Here is a 17,238-nt window from a genome sequence, read left to right on the forward strand (position 1 = left end):
ACCCATGGCTCACAGCCAACCAATAGAATGAGCATAGGGTCCCCAATGGAGCAGCTAGAGAAAGGACCCAAGAAGCTGAATTGGTTTGCAGCTCTGCAGGAGGAATAATATGTACCAACCAGTATCCCCAGAGCCCCAGGGACGAAACCACCAACCAAAGAGTACACATGGAGGGACCCATGACTCCAGCTACATATGTAGCAGAAGATGACCATTTCAGATATCAATGAGAGGAGAGGCCATTGGTCCTATGAAGGCTTGATTCTCCAGAATAAGGGAATGCAAGTCAGGAAATTGGGGTGGGTGGGTGTGAGCATGGATGGGGGGACAGGGGGTTTTCAGAGGGGTGATGCTGAAAGGGGATACCATTTGAAATGTAAATAAAGCAAATATCTAGTAATAAAAATATGTATGCATCAAAAAATGAAATATGTTAACAAGAAAATAAAAGCAATTAAGAAAATGCTGCAAAGATATACCCACAGACCAAGCCAGTGTTGGCTGTTTCTCAACTGAGGTGTTCTTTTCCCAGGCAGGTCTAGTTTGTGTCAAGTTTACAAAAAAAAAAAGCCAGCACAGGGAAGAAATGGGAAAGGTCAGGAGCTGCCCTAAGAGAAAGGGGAAGGTGTCAGGGAAATCGAGGAGAAAGAATCAGGACAGATAATCAAAGAAGTGGGAGAAGGGTTTTCAGAAGCATGTTTGTTTAAGTACCCCATTTCTAGGCACTGAAGAGATAACTGCCAACAGACACGGTTGCTATCTCAAGGCACACAGCCCATTTCTGAGCCCCAACCCCTCTTCATGCACCGTGCGTATTAAGTAGGAATTACACATACAGCTGTAGTCTGCAGCATACATCAAGCTAAGTCACAGACCATTCTAGTTTGGCAGGAGTGAGGCTATTGGTGTCCGTCCTAGCTACTTTGCTATGTCGTCCGTCTAGGGGCTTCCTGACATTCTGTTGACCCATTCTCATGGCCAAAAGTGGATTTTTCTGGACTGTCTAGACTACCCTATGACTGCTGAGGGGCTGGAATTCCATCCCTTAGGACTGTGTCCAAGGCAGAGGCGGGCTTAGCGCTAGCAAGGTGAGACTCAAGAAGGCTGTAAAATGTAGTAGAAACCTGGGCTATCGCGGAGATAGGGGGCAGCAGGGAAGAGGATAGATCCCTGCAGACTGGGCCTCCCAGGATTTAGAGGCAGGCGGTGAGCTGTGAGGTCGCAGGCGGCCTGGAGAGCGATTGGCTGTGCGACCGCCCCTCCCGCGGGGCGGAGGCGTATGTACTAGGGGGTGCGGGCTGCGGGCTTTCTGCGTACCGGCGCTTCTGCATCCTCCCGCACACAGTGCCGATTCTGCTCTAGCTGCTCTGTGGCAGCCCCGCGACCGGTCGTGACCAGATCCAGCTTGCAGCCCAACTTTATTCACTTGAGGTAGGTGAGCAGTGGTCATCGTTGTGGGGATAGCCCAGTTTGGACTCCCTTAGATAGATGGGGGGCTTTGTGCATTTGTATCACGATGGGAGGAGGATGATCTGTGGGCTCTGCCGAGCTCTGCTGGGGGCCAGGAGAGGCTACAGCCTAAGTCAGAGGCCAAGAATTGCTCAGTAAACTAGTAAAGGAAGGGACGGGACTCGAACCCGTAGTCCAGCTAATGTCTTCTGGTCCGGGCAAGTGGTCTGTTATTAAGAGTAGAAGACATGAGTTCCTTGGTTCCGGAGCTGGGTTTTCAGTAGTTTGTCAAGCGGAGCTCTCCCTAGGTACTAGAACTGGGGTTGGGGGGCTTGCAGAGGGCAACCAGGCTGGAGCCGAGTAGCAGTCACCACTGTTTCCAGCAGGGATTGAGTCTGGGAGGGGGCTGGGTCTCGCTCCATTTAGGGGCGGGCAGAGCGGCGGGGCGGGGCGGGACGGGCAAGAGGGGTGGTCCTGCAGTCTTTGATAGCGTTCCGCGACACACAGGCGGCGGCCAGCGCGGAGCAAACATGAAGCGGCTCCGGGGTATTTTGCTGTGTATGCTGCTGGCGGCTGCGGTCCCCACTGCCCCTACTCCTGCCCCGACGGTCACTTGGACTCCGGCGGAGCCCGGCCCGGCTCTCAACTACCCTCAGGAGGAAGCTACGCTCAATGAGATGTTTCGAGAGGTGGAGGAGCTGATGGAAGACACTCAGCACAAACTGCGCAGCGCGGTGGAGGAGGTGGGAGCACCCCGAGGGGCGCCGGATGAGAAAGGGAGTGGGCCTGGGGGGAGGCAATGTTTCCAGGGATGGTTGCAGCACTGGCCAAAGACCTGGCTTTGTGTGGAGCTGGAAAAGGCCTGACAGCCGACGTGGAGTGCCCCTGAGTGTAGCTCTGTGTGCTCCTTACTCTCAGCTCGTTCTGCCTATCTGCCTAAAAGTCTTTATGCATCTCTCCCTGCCCAGCTAGGGAGGCTTGGTGGAATTCTTCCTAGGGAGCAGGAGTCACCTTGTCGCAGCTGGCTGTCCCCTGTTGGAGCTGAGCTGAGGTTGGGGCCACTCTGGTGTCCCAGCGCAGTGGGTTTGCGAAGGCTGGGGCGGCTGCAGAGGCAGCTTCAAGTTCCAACGTGTCCCCTGGGCATTGAGCCTGTACCATCTTCCCAAAGAACAGTCAGGATGCCAGTCGCGGGGAAGAGAGTCTAGAGTTCTGCTGGCGGTCTGTCTGACTCCCTTAAATGTGGTGTGGGGCAGCGAAGTGGGGCTGAAATGCGCCCTAAGATTTACCACACCATAGTGAGTGCTCCGAAGGGAGGGAAGGAGTATGTGAGAGGCAACCTACACTCAGTGTGTTTGGGAGACCAAGGTTCTTATTGTCTGCCACTCCACAGTAGGTGGACCGCGGACAATCATTTAGCAGCTCGTCGACCTCAGTTTCCTGTGAAAATCAGCCGAAGTGCCAAAGAGTGGTACCTGACCACTTTAGTGGCAAACTTTAGTTCCTCGTCTTCCAGGGGCCAGCACTCTGCATGGCACCGGCTCTGTTTCCTGAGATGGCCCCCAACCATGTTGAAAGCTGCCTGAATCTTCTTGATCAGCATGTGGCTAGCTGCCCTTGGCACTTAGTGACGTGGGCATGTGGATTGGACCCACTGCAGTGAACCAGACAAGTGGGTTGCTCTTGCCGTCTCTAGTGTGGTAACTCCCTTAGGTAGTCTTAAATGTTGACCACTGCCTGCTGGGATAGGTTGGCTTCTCCTCAGCCTTGTATAGTCTGGGTATATTTTGCTCTCCATTCCAAGTCAGCCTGATGGGCTTTGCAGAAAACCCTGGACAGGAGCAGGGACAGGAGCAGCCATATATAAATATCTACCGGACAGGCCTGGGTCCCAAGATCTGTGGGTTTTCTGATCCTATGGAGCAGTTTACATGTAAAGTGATTGAAGTGGGGGGTCTGCCTGACCCCAGTAGCCCCCAACTCTGTAGCTGTAGGTTGCACAGATCTCCTGACCCTCTTCGTTCAAGGCAGGGCTCCTGCTGTCTTTCCCTGGGTTGCAGGACTTTCCCCCATGCACATGGATTCCCAAGCACACTGACAATAGCACTTCCATGCTTTCGCTCACTGGGAAGTGGCAGCCACAGTTCAGAAGGTTCGCAGCAGGGCTCTGTGATATCAGCATCCAGTGAGGACTGCTTGGCCTCTATGGCCACAGTGCACTTCGGGACCCCAGCAGACCGTAGTGCGTGCTTTTCCCATGGAAATTTCATCCTGGTTCCACTGCTGCTGTTGCCCATTTGGATAGATTTCTGCTTCAGTTGTGCAGATTGACTGCAAAGCAAAGACCTTGATCATCACATCTAACAAAGTCAGTGGCCTTCTCCTTAGATTGAGCTCATGGGCAGTGGTCTGAACTGGAGAAAATCTTTGACCCACCTCTGGATCAAAGAGAAGATTCTAGAAAATCAAATTACCCGGTCAAAATTAGTATAAGAAAAGCAGGAAGATATAGACCTGCCTTCCACATGAGGTCATTATAAAGAAGAAGGACTATTGGGTCTCAGGAAACAATGGTTATCTTTATTGTTATAGTAATACCAGTAGTGTGGCTAGGCTTAGTAGCACTTACCTGTGGTCCCAGCCCTTGGGAGGCTGAGGCAGAAAGACCATCGGTTTGAGGTCAGCCTGGGCTACATAGAGAGACCCTCCATTACAAACCAAAGAAAGAACAAACACATAGTAGCACAAATAACACACTACTTACCAGCATGTGATAGATTCTCAGTGGAACCCAACTTTAAAATATCTTGGGCTTTGACCATAGCTCAGCAGCAGAGCCTAGCATGCTTGGGGCTCTGAATTTGAGCTTGATCCGCAGCACTGAGGTGAGGTGGGAAGAAAGAGAAAAGAAAAATGCAAAGTTTTAAAAGTCAGGCTTAAACTAGTGTATGATTTTAATAGGTTGTGGCTATTGGCTTTTTAAAAATAACTTTTATTTATTATTATCATATATACATGCATGACGTGCGTGCATGTGTGTGTGTGTGTGTGTGTGTGTGTGAATGTGGGCTTGTGTGCGTGCTTGAACACATACCTGTGTACCACAGCTAATGTATGGAAGTTTGAGGACAACTTTGTGGAGGGTTCCAGGGGCTGACTTTGGGCTGGGAGCCTCTCACAGTGGTGGGCATCTCTACTCTCTGAGCCATCTACCAGCATAGCTTTTTTTTTTAAAGAAACTTCCAGAAAGTCTCTTAAATGTCATAAACACAGGGCAGTTGCTGTTTAGCTGCTATCCAAGAGAATGAGGAAGGAGGGAGCCAGAGGCAGTTAATGTTTACATAGTTGCACCATGAATCTGCTTTCAAGTAACTTCCTGGCATTTTATTTTTTCCAGCTGCCTCAGGCTGTTGATGTCTCTTAGGGGACAAAGTAGCTGATTTTCTAGGATTATCTTTAGAGAAAGCAAATCCTCCAATGTCTTCCATCTGAGAAGTTCCTGGTTTTCTTGTCTCATTACCCCATGTTCTTAAGAAGTGTATGTTAAGGATAGAGTCACTTTATCCCCCCTGTCCTGGTTGCTACATCTATAATTGGTATAGTTGAAATGTTTTAGTGTATGTGATAATTTGGGGTGTGTATGTGTGTGTGTGTGTGAGAGAGCATGTGCATGCCCCACTGCATGCATGTGGAGGTCAGAGAACAATTTTGGGAATTGGTGTTCCTCTTTCCATTATGTGGGTGCTGGGGACTGAACTTGTGATCATCAGGGTGTACTGGCCTGCTTTAACCCATGCTCCATCTCCCAGCCTGTAACTGGCATATTATAGAGGACTCTTCCATCGGACTGAGTACCAAGCTTGGATTCATCTGTGCAACTTTCCAACTGTGCTCCTTTAATACCCATGAATTTGATGGGCTGGGAATGCCATTTTTAACAGCATTCACATTCTTCTGCTGTGAAGCAACTACTGCTCCAGGCTTAAGTTTCTCTTGCTGGTGGCAGAAATCACTGTGGTTGAAGATTCCATGGTAAACTGTACTTTTAGTTTATGGTTTCATTAAACAGTCCTTAGCTCTTTGTGTTGTTATAGCCACTGGCAGAGAGGAAGTGGGGTTTGAGAGCGACTGCTCAGCCATCAGTATCCTGGAGATTTGGGGACCTGCCAGCTATCTGAAAGCCAAACTCTACAATTCTAGTTCCAATGGAATTTAGAACACATCAAGACAGTCTTTTCCTGGACACACCCTCTATAATACCTTTCCTTATTTCCAGCTAAACCTTATTTTTTTGCTAAACATGCCTGCCAGGTCCCTTTCTTTAAAAAAAAAAAAAAAAAAAAAAAAAAGGTCGTTTTCTTCCCATCCATCCTGCCTGGTCCTGATTTCTTCTCTTTCTTCTCCACTTTGTTATAATGGGAGCTGTGGGCTGCCTGCCCCTCCCATTTCTCCTAAGCTGCCTTCTTCACCATCTGCTTCCTTACAGGATGCTTGCTATAAGGAGAGCAGAGCAGCTCCCGTGGTCTGCTAACCCTGCAACAGGTGCCATATTGATGCTCAAACTGGAAGTTCCTTAATTCTCATACCCGCTGAACAAAGTGGGGGGCATCCTCACCGTGCATATATCCAGTCTGTGGCGTAGAGGGGCCTGGAGCATTGCCCAAGGTTATGTAGTTACTTAGGGGTAAAGCTGGGGCTTATGCTTACCTTGTCTGTCTCCGGAACCCTGGCCCATCCTCCCATGCTGTCTTGCAGTGTTCTGCAGGCTGCTGGTTATCTAATTCAGTGCTCATCTTGGGCCTTCTAGATTTGACATGAAACCTTTGCTATCCAGACTTGATTCTGGTCAGTCTCCTGACTCCAGTTTCTTTCTATACTAGTCTCTAAATTATTTCACAGCTAGTATAGGATCTGCTGTAGCTCTTAGTTTCCAAGATTGGGAAGAAGGAAATCTTCCTGGTTATTGGTGACAATTTAGTATATCTAGGAAGGGGCCCAGGTATTTAAGATATTTGAATGACCTTCATGTTTCTGGTTACAAAACAGGTCAGCATCTGTATTAGAGATGTTCTTTATACATGTCTGTTGGCCGATTACTCAGTTCCCTGCTGTGCCCAGCATGGCCCCTCTGTCTCCTGTGCCCAGTACGGCCCCTCTGTTCCAGCTCACAGCATGCAGATGCTCCGGCTTGACCTCTGAACTCTCCAGAATTCTCCTCTCTCCAAATCCTCTCATCCTTTGGGACCGGCTTACCCTTCTCTTCCTCCTCTGCCTCCTCCTGAAACCTCACTCTTTTCTTCCTTAAACCCCTCAGTTTCCAGTAGACACCATCACAGGAGAAGGGTCACAGTCGTCTTTAAACTGGTTTGAGTGGGACTCTTCCCATAGATGTGTAAGTCACTGGGGGACAGAGAATCTTGGACTGTTCAAGAAAGGCTTGCTATTTGAATTCAGAAAGAGCTCAATTTTAATCCAAGCTTTGCCATTTGCCAGTGGGTATGATGGCCTCTGCGAGGCTTGCTTCCTTTGCCCCTAACAGGAGGGTGGATGCCACCTTCCCGACAGGCAGTGCTGTGGATATGCATAGGGCCAGCTATAGTGGCCACACACATGAGGAAGACTGGAATTTTACAAGTATGCCGTGGTAGCTTCATGATGCAGTGGTGTTACACCTTCACAACGTCAGACAACATGACCGAGGCAGGCACGGAGACTGTTGGGTGAACTGTGTGTGCGTTTGTGTCCCCCTGTTCTCATTAGCTTGGCCTTCTGGGCAGGGAGGTGGGAGAGGAGGTGTTATAGTATTTTAGGGAATGAGAGCAAGGTGTTGTGGCTCGTGGAAACACTCAGGAGGTGAGAGCAGAGAGTTAAATGCCAACCTCTGGTACTTCGTGAGTCAGAGGCCAGTCCACATGAGACAAGAGGAGAAAGAAAGAATGAACAAAAGAAAGGAAGGAAGCAAGGAAGGAAGGAAGGAGCAAGGATAGAGAAAATTATTGTTTTCAGCAGAAAAATGCTTTTTGAGGTTTGTTCCCCAGAATCAAAATACCTCAGCATATTAGAGAGCTCGAGGCACCTACTACACAATATACTGCAGCTGAAGCTCCTTCACAGATGGGAAGGAGACACCTCTTAGGTTTCCATGGGTGCCTCTGTCACGGCTGAAGAGACCTTATGGTAGAGGAAGCTTCACCATTTCCTCAAGCAGGACTCCCCACTGGGACCTGCATTTGAGATTTCTAGAGACAGCATCTGGTAGGCTCTGTACTCCATGACCTGGGCTGCCCTTGTGTTAGTGGAGCTGTGGAATGGTCCCTCTGTCACCTGCCAACTCACCAGGGCTGGAGATATGATAGATCCGGGAGGAAAGGCTGAGTGTAAACTCGTGTCATTGCTGTTTGTGACACAAGTGTCAGTGAGGCTCCCAGGATTAGAAGATTTGAGGGTGTGGCCTCATAAGCCAGACACCAAGGAAGGGCTGATAAATGAATGCTTCCAAAGGACTAGAAGGGATGTGAGTCCAGGAAGCCATCTATCGATCCTGTAGAATAGCCACCCAGAGCCACTAAAAGATGGGGTGGGGAGGGGAACTCCTGAAGGATATTCCATCTATCTGAGTCTTCCCATATACACCAGATCTTGCAACAAGGACTTAGCAGCAGATTTAGTTGGGGGACAAAACCCAGAAAATTCTTGCAGGAATTAAAAAAGAAATGGGAAGGAGAAAACTAGCAAAGGCTAGGCTTTCAGAAGGACCCTGCCTTGGCCACTTGGGATTTAATCCCACTGGGGCCCACAGAGATTTGTTTTACAAGAGAGAAAGTTGGGGTGCTTCTTCCCCATCCTGTTCCTTGTTGGGGACATTAGCAATTGAGGCTTCCAAAGCCTGAGCACATTTCTGTGGCCAGAGAGAAACTAAGGTGCTGGCTGGCTGTGTAGGGATTTAATGTCAGCTACCTCTGGGTTAGGACACCAGGGCCTGGGCAAGGACCAGTGATCAAAATTTCAACTCCATACTACACTGGGCATCTTGGGAATTCCTCTGGACTTTGTGAACCTCAGTTTCAATACTTGTAAAGTGGGGATATTAACGTTCATTTCCTAGGAGGTTTCCTTAGAGGTTCCTAAAAGGGGAAAAACTTGACATGGGCAATGCAAAGCCACAAGTGTCAAAGAAATCGACAGGAAGCAGATCAAAAAGCAGAAGTGGGGGCTGGAGAGATGGCTCAGCAGTTAGGAGCCCTGAGTGCTCTTCCAGAGGTCCTGAGTTCAATTCCCAGCAACCACATGGTAGCTTACAACCATCTGTAATGGGATCTAATGCCCTCTTCTGGTGTGTCTGAAGACAGCAACAGTGTACTTACATACATTAAATAAATAAATCATTTTTTTAAAAACTAACCCAGAAGTGGGGGAAGTGTTTGAGGGGAAAGGTGTGTGTGTGTGTGTGTGTGTGTGTTATGTTGAATTTGTGGCAGATCAGAACAAATGCTCAGATGTTAGTGTTCCCCTTCACCCTGTAGAGGCAGGGTCTCTGCGGCTGCTCGGTGGGCTCCCCGATGATTCCCTGCCCCTCCCTTACCCTTGTAGCTGTACTAGGAGTACAGTTTGGAGGCATCACATCCGACCCTTTTACGTGGGTTCCAGGGATAAAACTCAGGTCTTTAGGCTTGCTGGATAAGGTAACCCTTCTGAGGCATGTGAAACATTTGGAACTCATGTCTAATGGCCACTCAGTGGCCTGCCGCTGTCACTGATCTTGGCACCGATGGAAGATGGGAAGAGAAGGTGACCCTTTTCTTCACCTCACTTATAACTGAACGAAACAGTTTTGCTTCTTCGATTTGACAGATGGAGGCAGAAGAAGCAGCTGCTAGAACATCCTCTGAGGTGAACCTGGCAAGCTTACCTGCCAACTATCACAACGAGACCAACACAGACACCAGGGTGGGAAATAGCACAGTCCACGTGCACCAGGAAGTTCACAAGGTATGTGCTGTGACATGGCCATGGCTCCTTCCCACAGGCAGCCCCACCTGGGAAAGCCACAAATATTGAAGTGAGAGCTATAGAAAGCAATCTAAAAACCTAAGGAGGGGAGGTGCTGTTCAAGGGGGGTGGGCGTGTCTCAGGCACTAAATGGCTTCTGCACTTATCACACAATGGACTGCAGTTGAGACTTCTTCTCAGGCAGGAAGGAGGCGCTGGCCTCTTAGGTTTTCATGGGTGCCTGTGTCAGAGTTGAAGAGACCTTATGGAGGGTGGGACTTCACTCTTCCCTCATTAGTGACACAGCTCACCTTAAGGAGGAGGACCTTCACTGGGTGTGTTCGAGTACACCGTTTATCCCAGCAACGTGGGAAGCAGTGACAGATACAGGACAGCCAGGACAACGCAGAGAGGCCCTGTCTCAGAAAACCAAGCAACAAACAAAAACAAAAGGGAAACGGTTTTTTAAAGATAGGTTCTCACAGTGTAGACCAGGCTGGCCTTAACCTCAGATTTACCTGCCTCACCATCTCTGAGTACCAGGATTAAAGGCATATGTCACATGACCCATGGGTAATGTTAGAGGGGAAAGTTGTCACCAGCGCAGGCTCTCGAGGGTTCCATGGAGCACCAGCCTGTGCAGAGCTCAGAAAATAATGCATACTTTCTTTTCTTACAGAGGAAGAAGTGCATTGTGGGATAATAAAAACGCCTGGGGCGGGATTAAATAATAAATAATAAAATAAAAAAGACACCTATTCCTTTTCACCGGCATGAAATATTTAGGTGAACATTCTAAAGCATGAACCTGGTGTGCTAACTCATGTCTGTAATCCCAGTGCTTAAGAAGTGAAGGCAGGCTGGGCGGTGGTGGCGCACGCCTGTAATCCCAGCACTTGGGAGGCAGAGGCAGGCAGATTTCTGAGTTCGCAGCTGGCCTGGTCTACAGAGTGAGTTCCAGGACAGCCAGGGCTACACAGAGAAACCCTGTCTTGAGAAAACAAAAACAAAAAAAAACAAGAAAAGAAAATAAGTGAAGGCAGGAAGACCAGGAGTTCAAGGCCAGCCTTGGCTATCTAGTAACTTCCAGGCCAGCCTTGGCTATCTAGTAACTTCCAGGCCAGCCTGGGCTATCTAGTAACTTTCAGGCCAGCCTGCTTGACCTTGGAGGAGGAAAGAGAGCCAGCAAAGGGGAACAGGGTGGTGGAGGTTGGCCCTTGCTGCCTGGGAAGTAGAAGCTGATCCCTTTCCACATACCGACTGCGTTCCATCAGCTCTGGCTGTAGGCTCTGGAGGTGGTAAAGCTGGCACCGACTTTAAAGATACCATAGGTCAAGATATGAAACCTATATCAGGAAGAGAAGTGGCCAGATAAGCTGGCAGCTGAGCTGGGGCTCGGAGAACACTTAGAATACTCAGACTCATCTTTTGTCCTGGCCTTGGAGGAGGCGGGAGTGGCTCTGCATCCTTGCTGATCTAGGACTGAATCAGGGAGCCCACAAGCAGGCACAGGGCCCTGTGTGAAGAACCTTCACCTTCGTGCCTCTTATAGAGACATTTGTTTGGCTATATGCATAGACTAGATTTATATTTATTATTTATTTATTGATTGATTGATTTTTGAGACAGATTCTCACACAGCCCAGTCTAGACCCCAATTTACTTTATAGCTAAGGATGACCTTGAACTGATGCTTCTGCCTCCACAGCCCAAGTGGCTGTGATTACAAGCCTCTGCTGTCACACTGGTCAGACTGGAATTTTGTCAAAAAAGAATCTTGACACCGAGAGCCAAGTGATGAGCCCCAAGAAGTGATAAACACAGCTGGTGTCACGTACTTACTAGGTGGCGGGCGCCAGTCCTATGCTGTCCACTGACACCTTGTTCCCTCTGCTCAGTCAGCTGATGATGTGGATTCTGAATATCTCCAGGAACTCTGTCCGCTGGCAGTGCCATGGTTACAGCTCACAAGGGAGGGTGGGAATCCGGTGGACTCCCACTTCAGAAAGTGAAAAACACAGTCTTGAGATTTTTTTTTTTCCCCAGAATTCGTTGTTTCATTTTTACTATACCTGTGTTTGTCTGTAGATAACCAACAACCAGAGTGGACAGATGGTCTTTTCTGAGACAGTCATTACATCTGTAGGGGATGAAGAAGGCAAGAGAAGCCATGTAAGTTACCATCTCTCTCCTTTCATGCCCCAGAGTGACGCCCCTCTGTGCAGCACAGTCTGCAGACCTAGACTGCAGGCCCTGGGGCACAGCAGCAGAGTCCCCACCCCTCTCAGCCTGGTCACTGCTGAAAAGTCTCATTCCTCCACCTCCTGCCTGCGAGAAGGCTGTAGGCTGTGCTTTCAGATACCTGGGCAAAGCAAGATTGAATCCAGCTGTGATTTGTGCCTCAGATTCAAAAAGGGGAACAAGGGTCAGGCATATACATATATGTTATATATATATAATCCTTTGGTGGCAGACTGTGTGTTCCAGCTGATAAAATGTCTGTCCAGAGACAAAGGGATGGCCTGTGCTTTATCTAACCCTAGCTCTGACTAGATGGTTTGTGAGCCAGGACCTAAAGGTAAAGAAGGCTGCCTGTCACCTCTGGCATCAGGCTCTGGTTCCCATAACTGCTATTGCCTGTAGCTTAGCGGAAAGGTGTGCTGGATTTTGTAGGATTATAAAGTCCTAAAGTTGGCAGGGATATGATATGTGCTAAAGTCAGGGAGAACCCACTGGGAGTCACAGATCAGATTCCCTGCAAGTGGATGAGGTCACTGGTGACAATATGCTTCCTTGTGGGGGACAGGCTCTTTGACCAGATGTCTCCCACACCCCTGGCAAAGGTATCCGGGATTTGTGCCCACTCTTGACCTCACTGCTGAACTGGCGGATTACTAGGAAGGTGGCAGTGTTTTGGTTGGCAGTCAAAACTTTCTTTTTGTTTCTTTTTCTGCTTGTTTTGGCCTAGCACTCAAATGTGGGGGGTGTTGGTAGACATTTACCGCAGGCTGGGGGCTGGTTGGGCTGTGCGACAGTGGCTACCACCTTTCAAGGGAGAAAGGAGGGAGATGGAGTGAGTTCTGCTGGGGACTGGATGCTGGGGACTGGATGCTGGGGACTGGAAGAGGCCTGAGCATTTCCAGCTCTATGAATGGGGACCCCTCAGCTTCCTAGTTATCAGCTCATACATCGTACCTTTTCCTAGTTCTGAAAGAACAGAAGGCTATCAAAGGCTGGAAGGGAAGGAGGCCAGCTTCTCTTTCTTTTTAATTCATGTGTATTTATAGTCCTCACAGATAGTTTCTCTTGATTCCAGGAGTATCCCGGAGATGATGCTCAGATGATAGAGGTCTGTGTGCACATTACACAAGCACAACCACATTACACAAGGCCTAATCAAAGTACAGCCTTGCACGCCCCTCACCCTCTGCAGCCCTCATGAGGGCACTATAGTAGGTTTCAGTACTGTTGAGGGGAATTGTGATTCTAAGAGATATGAGTGGGTAAACACACAGGACCTCAAAGATGCTAAGAGCACCCCGAAGCCAGAGGACAGCCGTCTGCACATTTGTGCTGGGTACCGAGACTTCTGCCAGATTTCTTGAGTGTGGGCCTCGTGGGTCTGTGTGTGGCCTGGCTTGGGTCATCAATTGAAATATCTACATGGCCTTTGTTTACCTTTATACAGAAAGGTGCATCGTCTGAACCCCTTTGTGTGGTAGGTAGCCTCCGAGAGGCAGGCACTAGAGGGGAGCCACAGAGCCAAGCCAGGGGCTGGAGGCTCAGTCCAAGTTTTCCTTGTTTCTTGCTTCAGCCCTGGGAGGTGAGGGAGCTGAGTTTCTCTATGAGAACAAATGTCTTGATTGGCCAGAAGGGAGACCTGAGGTTGGGTACTTCAGCCCCAGAGCCTGACTCTTTTTCCTGCCCCCATTAGACTCACGGGGCTTTAGAACACAGAGAGGAGGCTTTACAAACTCCCTTGAAGGGATGGCATTTGACAGAGGCCCTGTGTCTACTTCGGTAAGGGCCTGGCTAGTGTCACAGTGTCATGTCAAGTGTCAAGAAAATGGCATCTAGTTTCCAATGTCCACAGCACTCTTCATTAAACTACCTGCCCATCCTTGGTGCACCATGGTGAACATTAAACCAGGCATTGTGGCATGATTACATCCATCCATTTATATATCTATACATATATACATCTATATCTATATATATCTATACATCTATACATCTATATCTATACATCTATACATCTATATTTATATATCTATACATCTATATCTATATATCTATACCGCTATATATCTATACATCTATATATCTACACATCTATATATCTATATCTATATATATCGTGTGTGTGTGTATGTGTGTGTGTGCGTGCGTGTGTGTGTGTGTGTGTGTGTGTGTGTGTGTGTGTGTGTGTGTGTGTGTAGGTCAGAGAACAACTTGTGTAAATCAGCTCTCTGGAGACTGAACTCAGCTCCTTAGGCTTTGGTGGTGAGCATCTTTACCTGCTGACCTCTCCTATGAGTCCTTTGTTTGTTTAAGGCAAGCTTCATTCCATAGCCCTGACTGGCTCTGAACTTTGAAATGATCCTCTTTCTGCTTTCCAAACACTTGGATCATCCCTGATTCTCAAGCAGTATCTTTAATTTAGTTTTGTATGTGTACAAGTGTCTTGCCTGAATGTATGTAAACACATATATACATGTGTGTTGCCCACTGGAAGAGAGTGTCTAACCCCTTGGCACCGATGTTACACGATTCCCCACGTAGATGACAGGAAACAAACCCCAGTCCTCTGCAACAGCAGCATGTGTTCTTAACGACTGAGCCACCTCGCCAACCCTGGGGAGCTATCTTTAAAAGAATGTGAAGTTTCTTTTTCTGGGCAGGAAGCTGTGGAGGCCAGATAACCTCTGAAGATCACAGCAGTGGTGCACTGACGTATCACTGTCATACTGTCTCATATCATAGTTCTGCACCTTACTGGTTTTTACACGGGGCTCTAACAGCACTTCACACTACAGAAACTGTCCCATCCCAAAGAGCAAAGGTCACCACCCACTCAAACCTTCATATGCCTTAAACAGCGCTAAATTTCTTAGATTTAAAATTCCCAGATGAATTCAATTGAAAGTGATCACCAGGCACAACACACTTTCCTGTCTTTAAATATGGTGTTCATATAAATATGTATGGTAACCCGAGGAGGTTCATGGAAAGTCCCAGACAGTAACACTATATGCCTGTCTAGAAATTTCAGTCTGTGTAAGGCACTGGTCTGTTTTAACACTCAGCAGTGAGAGGGTGAACATCCCTGAGGCGTGTAATTTCACCCGAGCGCCTCGGCTGATGCAGATAGGGCCTGACGCCTCTGTAAGGGGCCTTTGTGTTGAGCCTTCTCGGGCCAGTGGGCAGGCCCACCATTGTGCTTCTGTTGGACAGGGCATTAGGGAGACGTGGCAGTTGGAAGCTGGGAGGACAAGTCATTATGCACTCATAGAGGAGTCTGGCCTAGTTAGCCAAGCCGCCATTTTGCAGGGCTACGTCCTCTGATTAAAACACATCCTGCAGCTACACAGTCTAGCATGCCCGCATTGGCCATCCTTCTTAGATGATATAAGAGTGAGTCTCTTTGTTTTTCTGCCCAAACACACCTAGCTTGAAGCTGTGGATTCATTCACATCTAATAAACTCCAAGATATTAGCCAATAATCCAAGGCTTCAGGGGAATGGATTTCATCACCAAAGCTATACAGGCAGTAGAAACATGACTGCCTCAGTAATGTCTTTGTTCAAGAGAGTATTTGGTGTTGATGTCATCCTGGCTGGAGGCAGTGGGTGAAGGCAGTGAGCCTGCCCTTGCTGTTTCTGCAGAACCAATGGCTTCCTTGGTATGACGTCTCCTTGCCTGTTGCTCCTGTTGGATCCTGGGAAGGTGAACTATTACACCCTGACAGGGCTTTGGCAAATGTCTCATTTTTCCCACGGGAACATAAGCACACTATCCCTGGGAGACAGAGAAATGAATGGGAGGAGAAGGTGTGCCCAGTGACCTGAATCCAGCTCGTGTCTCTCTTACCCCCAGCCTGGTTACACATCAGAGAGAAAGGCTTGCATGGCTGTGCCTTTGTTCCCTTCATACCCAGATTCCTGTGGCTGCCCCTGCCTGTTAAGCTAGTGATCTGCTAGAGATGTCAAGATGCTGGGGATTAGGCTGTGTGTGTGTGCGCGCGCATATACTTGTTTCTTCTGTATGTGTGGAGCCCAGAAGTCAGCCTTGGGTGTTGTTCTTCAATTATTGTTCACTGTGTCATTTGAGACAGGGTCTCTTACTGTCCTGGAACTCACCACGGAGCCTAGGCTGGCCGGCCAGTGCCAGAGCTTAGGGACCCACCTCTTTCTGCCTTCCCAGTGTTGGGATTACAAGGCGCATGCCACTATGCCTGCCCTCCCCCCCCCCCAACACACACTTTTTAAGACAGATTCTGGAGATTGAGCTCAAGTCCTCATGCTTCAGTGACTGGCAGTCTGAGGCAGTTTCTAAAGACTCAGCCCATTGGGAAGTCCTGCTGGGTCAGATCAGCTTGGAGGACTGAAGTGTAGCCCTTTCCCTCAGTCAGCCACAGTACAGGAAGGAGAGTATACACAAGATTGGCAGGAGGCAGGCATTCCGGCACTCCCCTCATTCCCACAGCCTCTGCCTCCTGAGAATCCATGCAGAAGACTAGCAGAGGCTCTGTGCACACTCATTATTAAGGAAAAGCAATTAAAGCTGGGCTGTAATTGGCAACTGCCCTGATTCCCAGCAACTTGCTGGGAAAAGAACAGGACTAAACAGTAAGCAGAGGCTGTCTGAGAGAGCCCCGCCCGCTGCCTCTGTCTGGGAAGGAAGCTGTGGGACAGTTCCTTCAGTCTGGGTGCTTTGGCTGAAGGTCCTGGCCACAAGCTGATCTTTGTGTTGCGGCTTTGCACATGTGTCGTGTGGCAGCAGACAAGGAGAGGAGCTGGTGGGCAGGTAATGAGGCGCGGAGTGTAAGTCCTGGGAGCAGGTGTATGCCTACTTCTGTAGAAGAAAACAGACCTGGTGTTCTACGGGAAGTGTCTTGGGCTGCTGTGACCCTCCATGGTTAGCCCCTACACCACAAAGAATGAGATGTTCTTACATCAGGCCAAGAAGAAGACCCTTAATACCACAGGAAAAAATTACACGGAAAATTGAAAAACCCTCGACCAAAGTGTCCTCCAAAAAGGGATCTGTCATCTGTGAATGATTCCATGTCCTGAATTGAAGCACTGTGGTCTTAATAAATGAGTTTCAGGCCAGGAATGCAGCTCAGTTGGTAGAGTGCTAGCCAAGTGTGGCTAAAGGCCTAGGTGCCACCTCCACCACAGGGATAACGGGCACGGTGTTGCACCCAGAGGATGGAGGCAGGAGGATCAGACATTCAAGGTCATTCTTGACTGCGTGGTGGTGTGCTCAAAGCTAGTTTGACCTACACCACACTATTTCTTTTGTTTCCCTTTTGTTTCTTTTGTCTTTGGTTTTAACCTTTTATTGATTCTTTGTGGATTTCACATCTCAAACCCCAATTACACTCCTCTCCCCATCCCTTCATATCTGCCCTCTGCCCTTGCAACTTCTCCCACAAAAGAAAATTTAAAAAAACAAAAAGCAAAAACCAAAAGTATCTCATTGTGGAAGCTGTAGTGTGTCACAGTGTGTCACACAGTATACCCTTTTGTCCACACATCTTCACTTGCAAAATGTTCACCCCAGTGAGTCACTGGTCT

The 17,238-nt window shown here is 48.6% G+C and overlaps 1 protein-coding gene across 1 annotated transcript in view; it reads left to right on the forward strand.

Annotated features, from left to right (window-relative positions):
* The first annotated feature begins 1,301 nt into the window (after positions 1 to 1,301).
* Dkk3 (dickkopf WNT signaling pathway inhibitor 3) overlaps positions 1,302 to 17,238 on the forward strand; it is a 42,329-nt gene continuing 26,392 nt past the window's right edge. Inside the window, exons 1-4 of the mRNA XM_052201099.1 lie at positions 1,302 to 1,431; positions 1,957 to 2,192; positions 9,298 to 9,435; positions 11,524 to 11,607. Coding sequence (XP_052057059.1) covers positions 1,980 to 2,192; positions 9,298 to 9,435; positions 11,524 to 11,607 — 435 coding nt within the window. The 5' untranslated portion in view covers positions 1,302 to 1,431; positions 1,957 to 1,979. The remainder of the gene's footprint in view (positions 1,432 to 1,956; positions 2,193 to 9,297; positions 9,436 to 11,523; positions 11,608 to 17,238) is intronic.

The sequence above is a fragment of the Apodemus sylvaticus genome, chromosome 1, assembly GCF_947179515.1.
Source record: "Apodemus sylvaticus chromosome 1, mApoSyl1.1, whole genome shotgun sequence".
NCBI lineage: Eukaryota > Metazoa > Chordata > Mammalia > Rodentia > Muridae > Apodemus > Apodemus sylvaticus.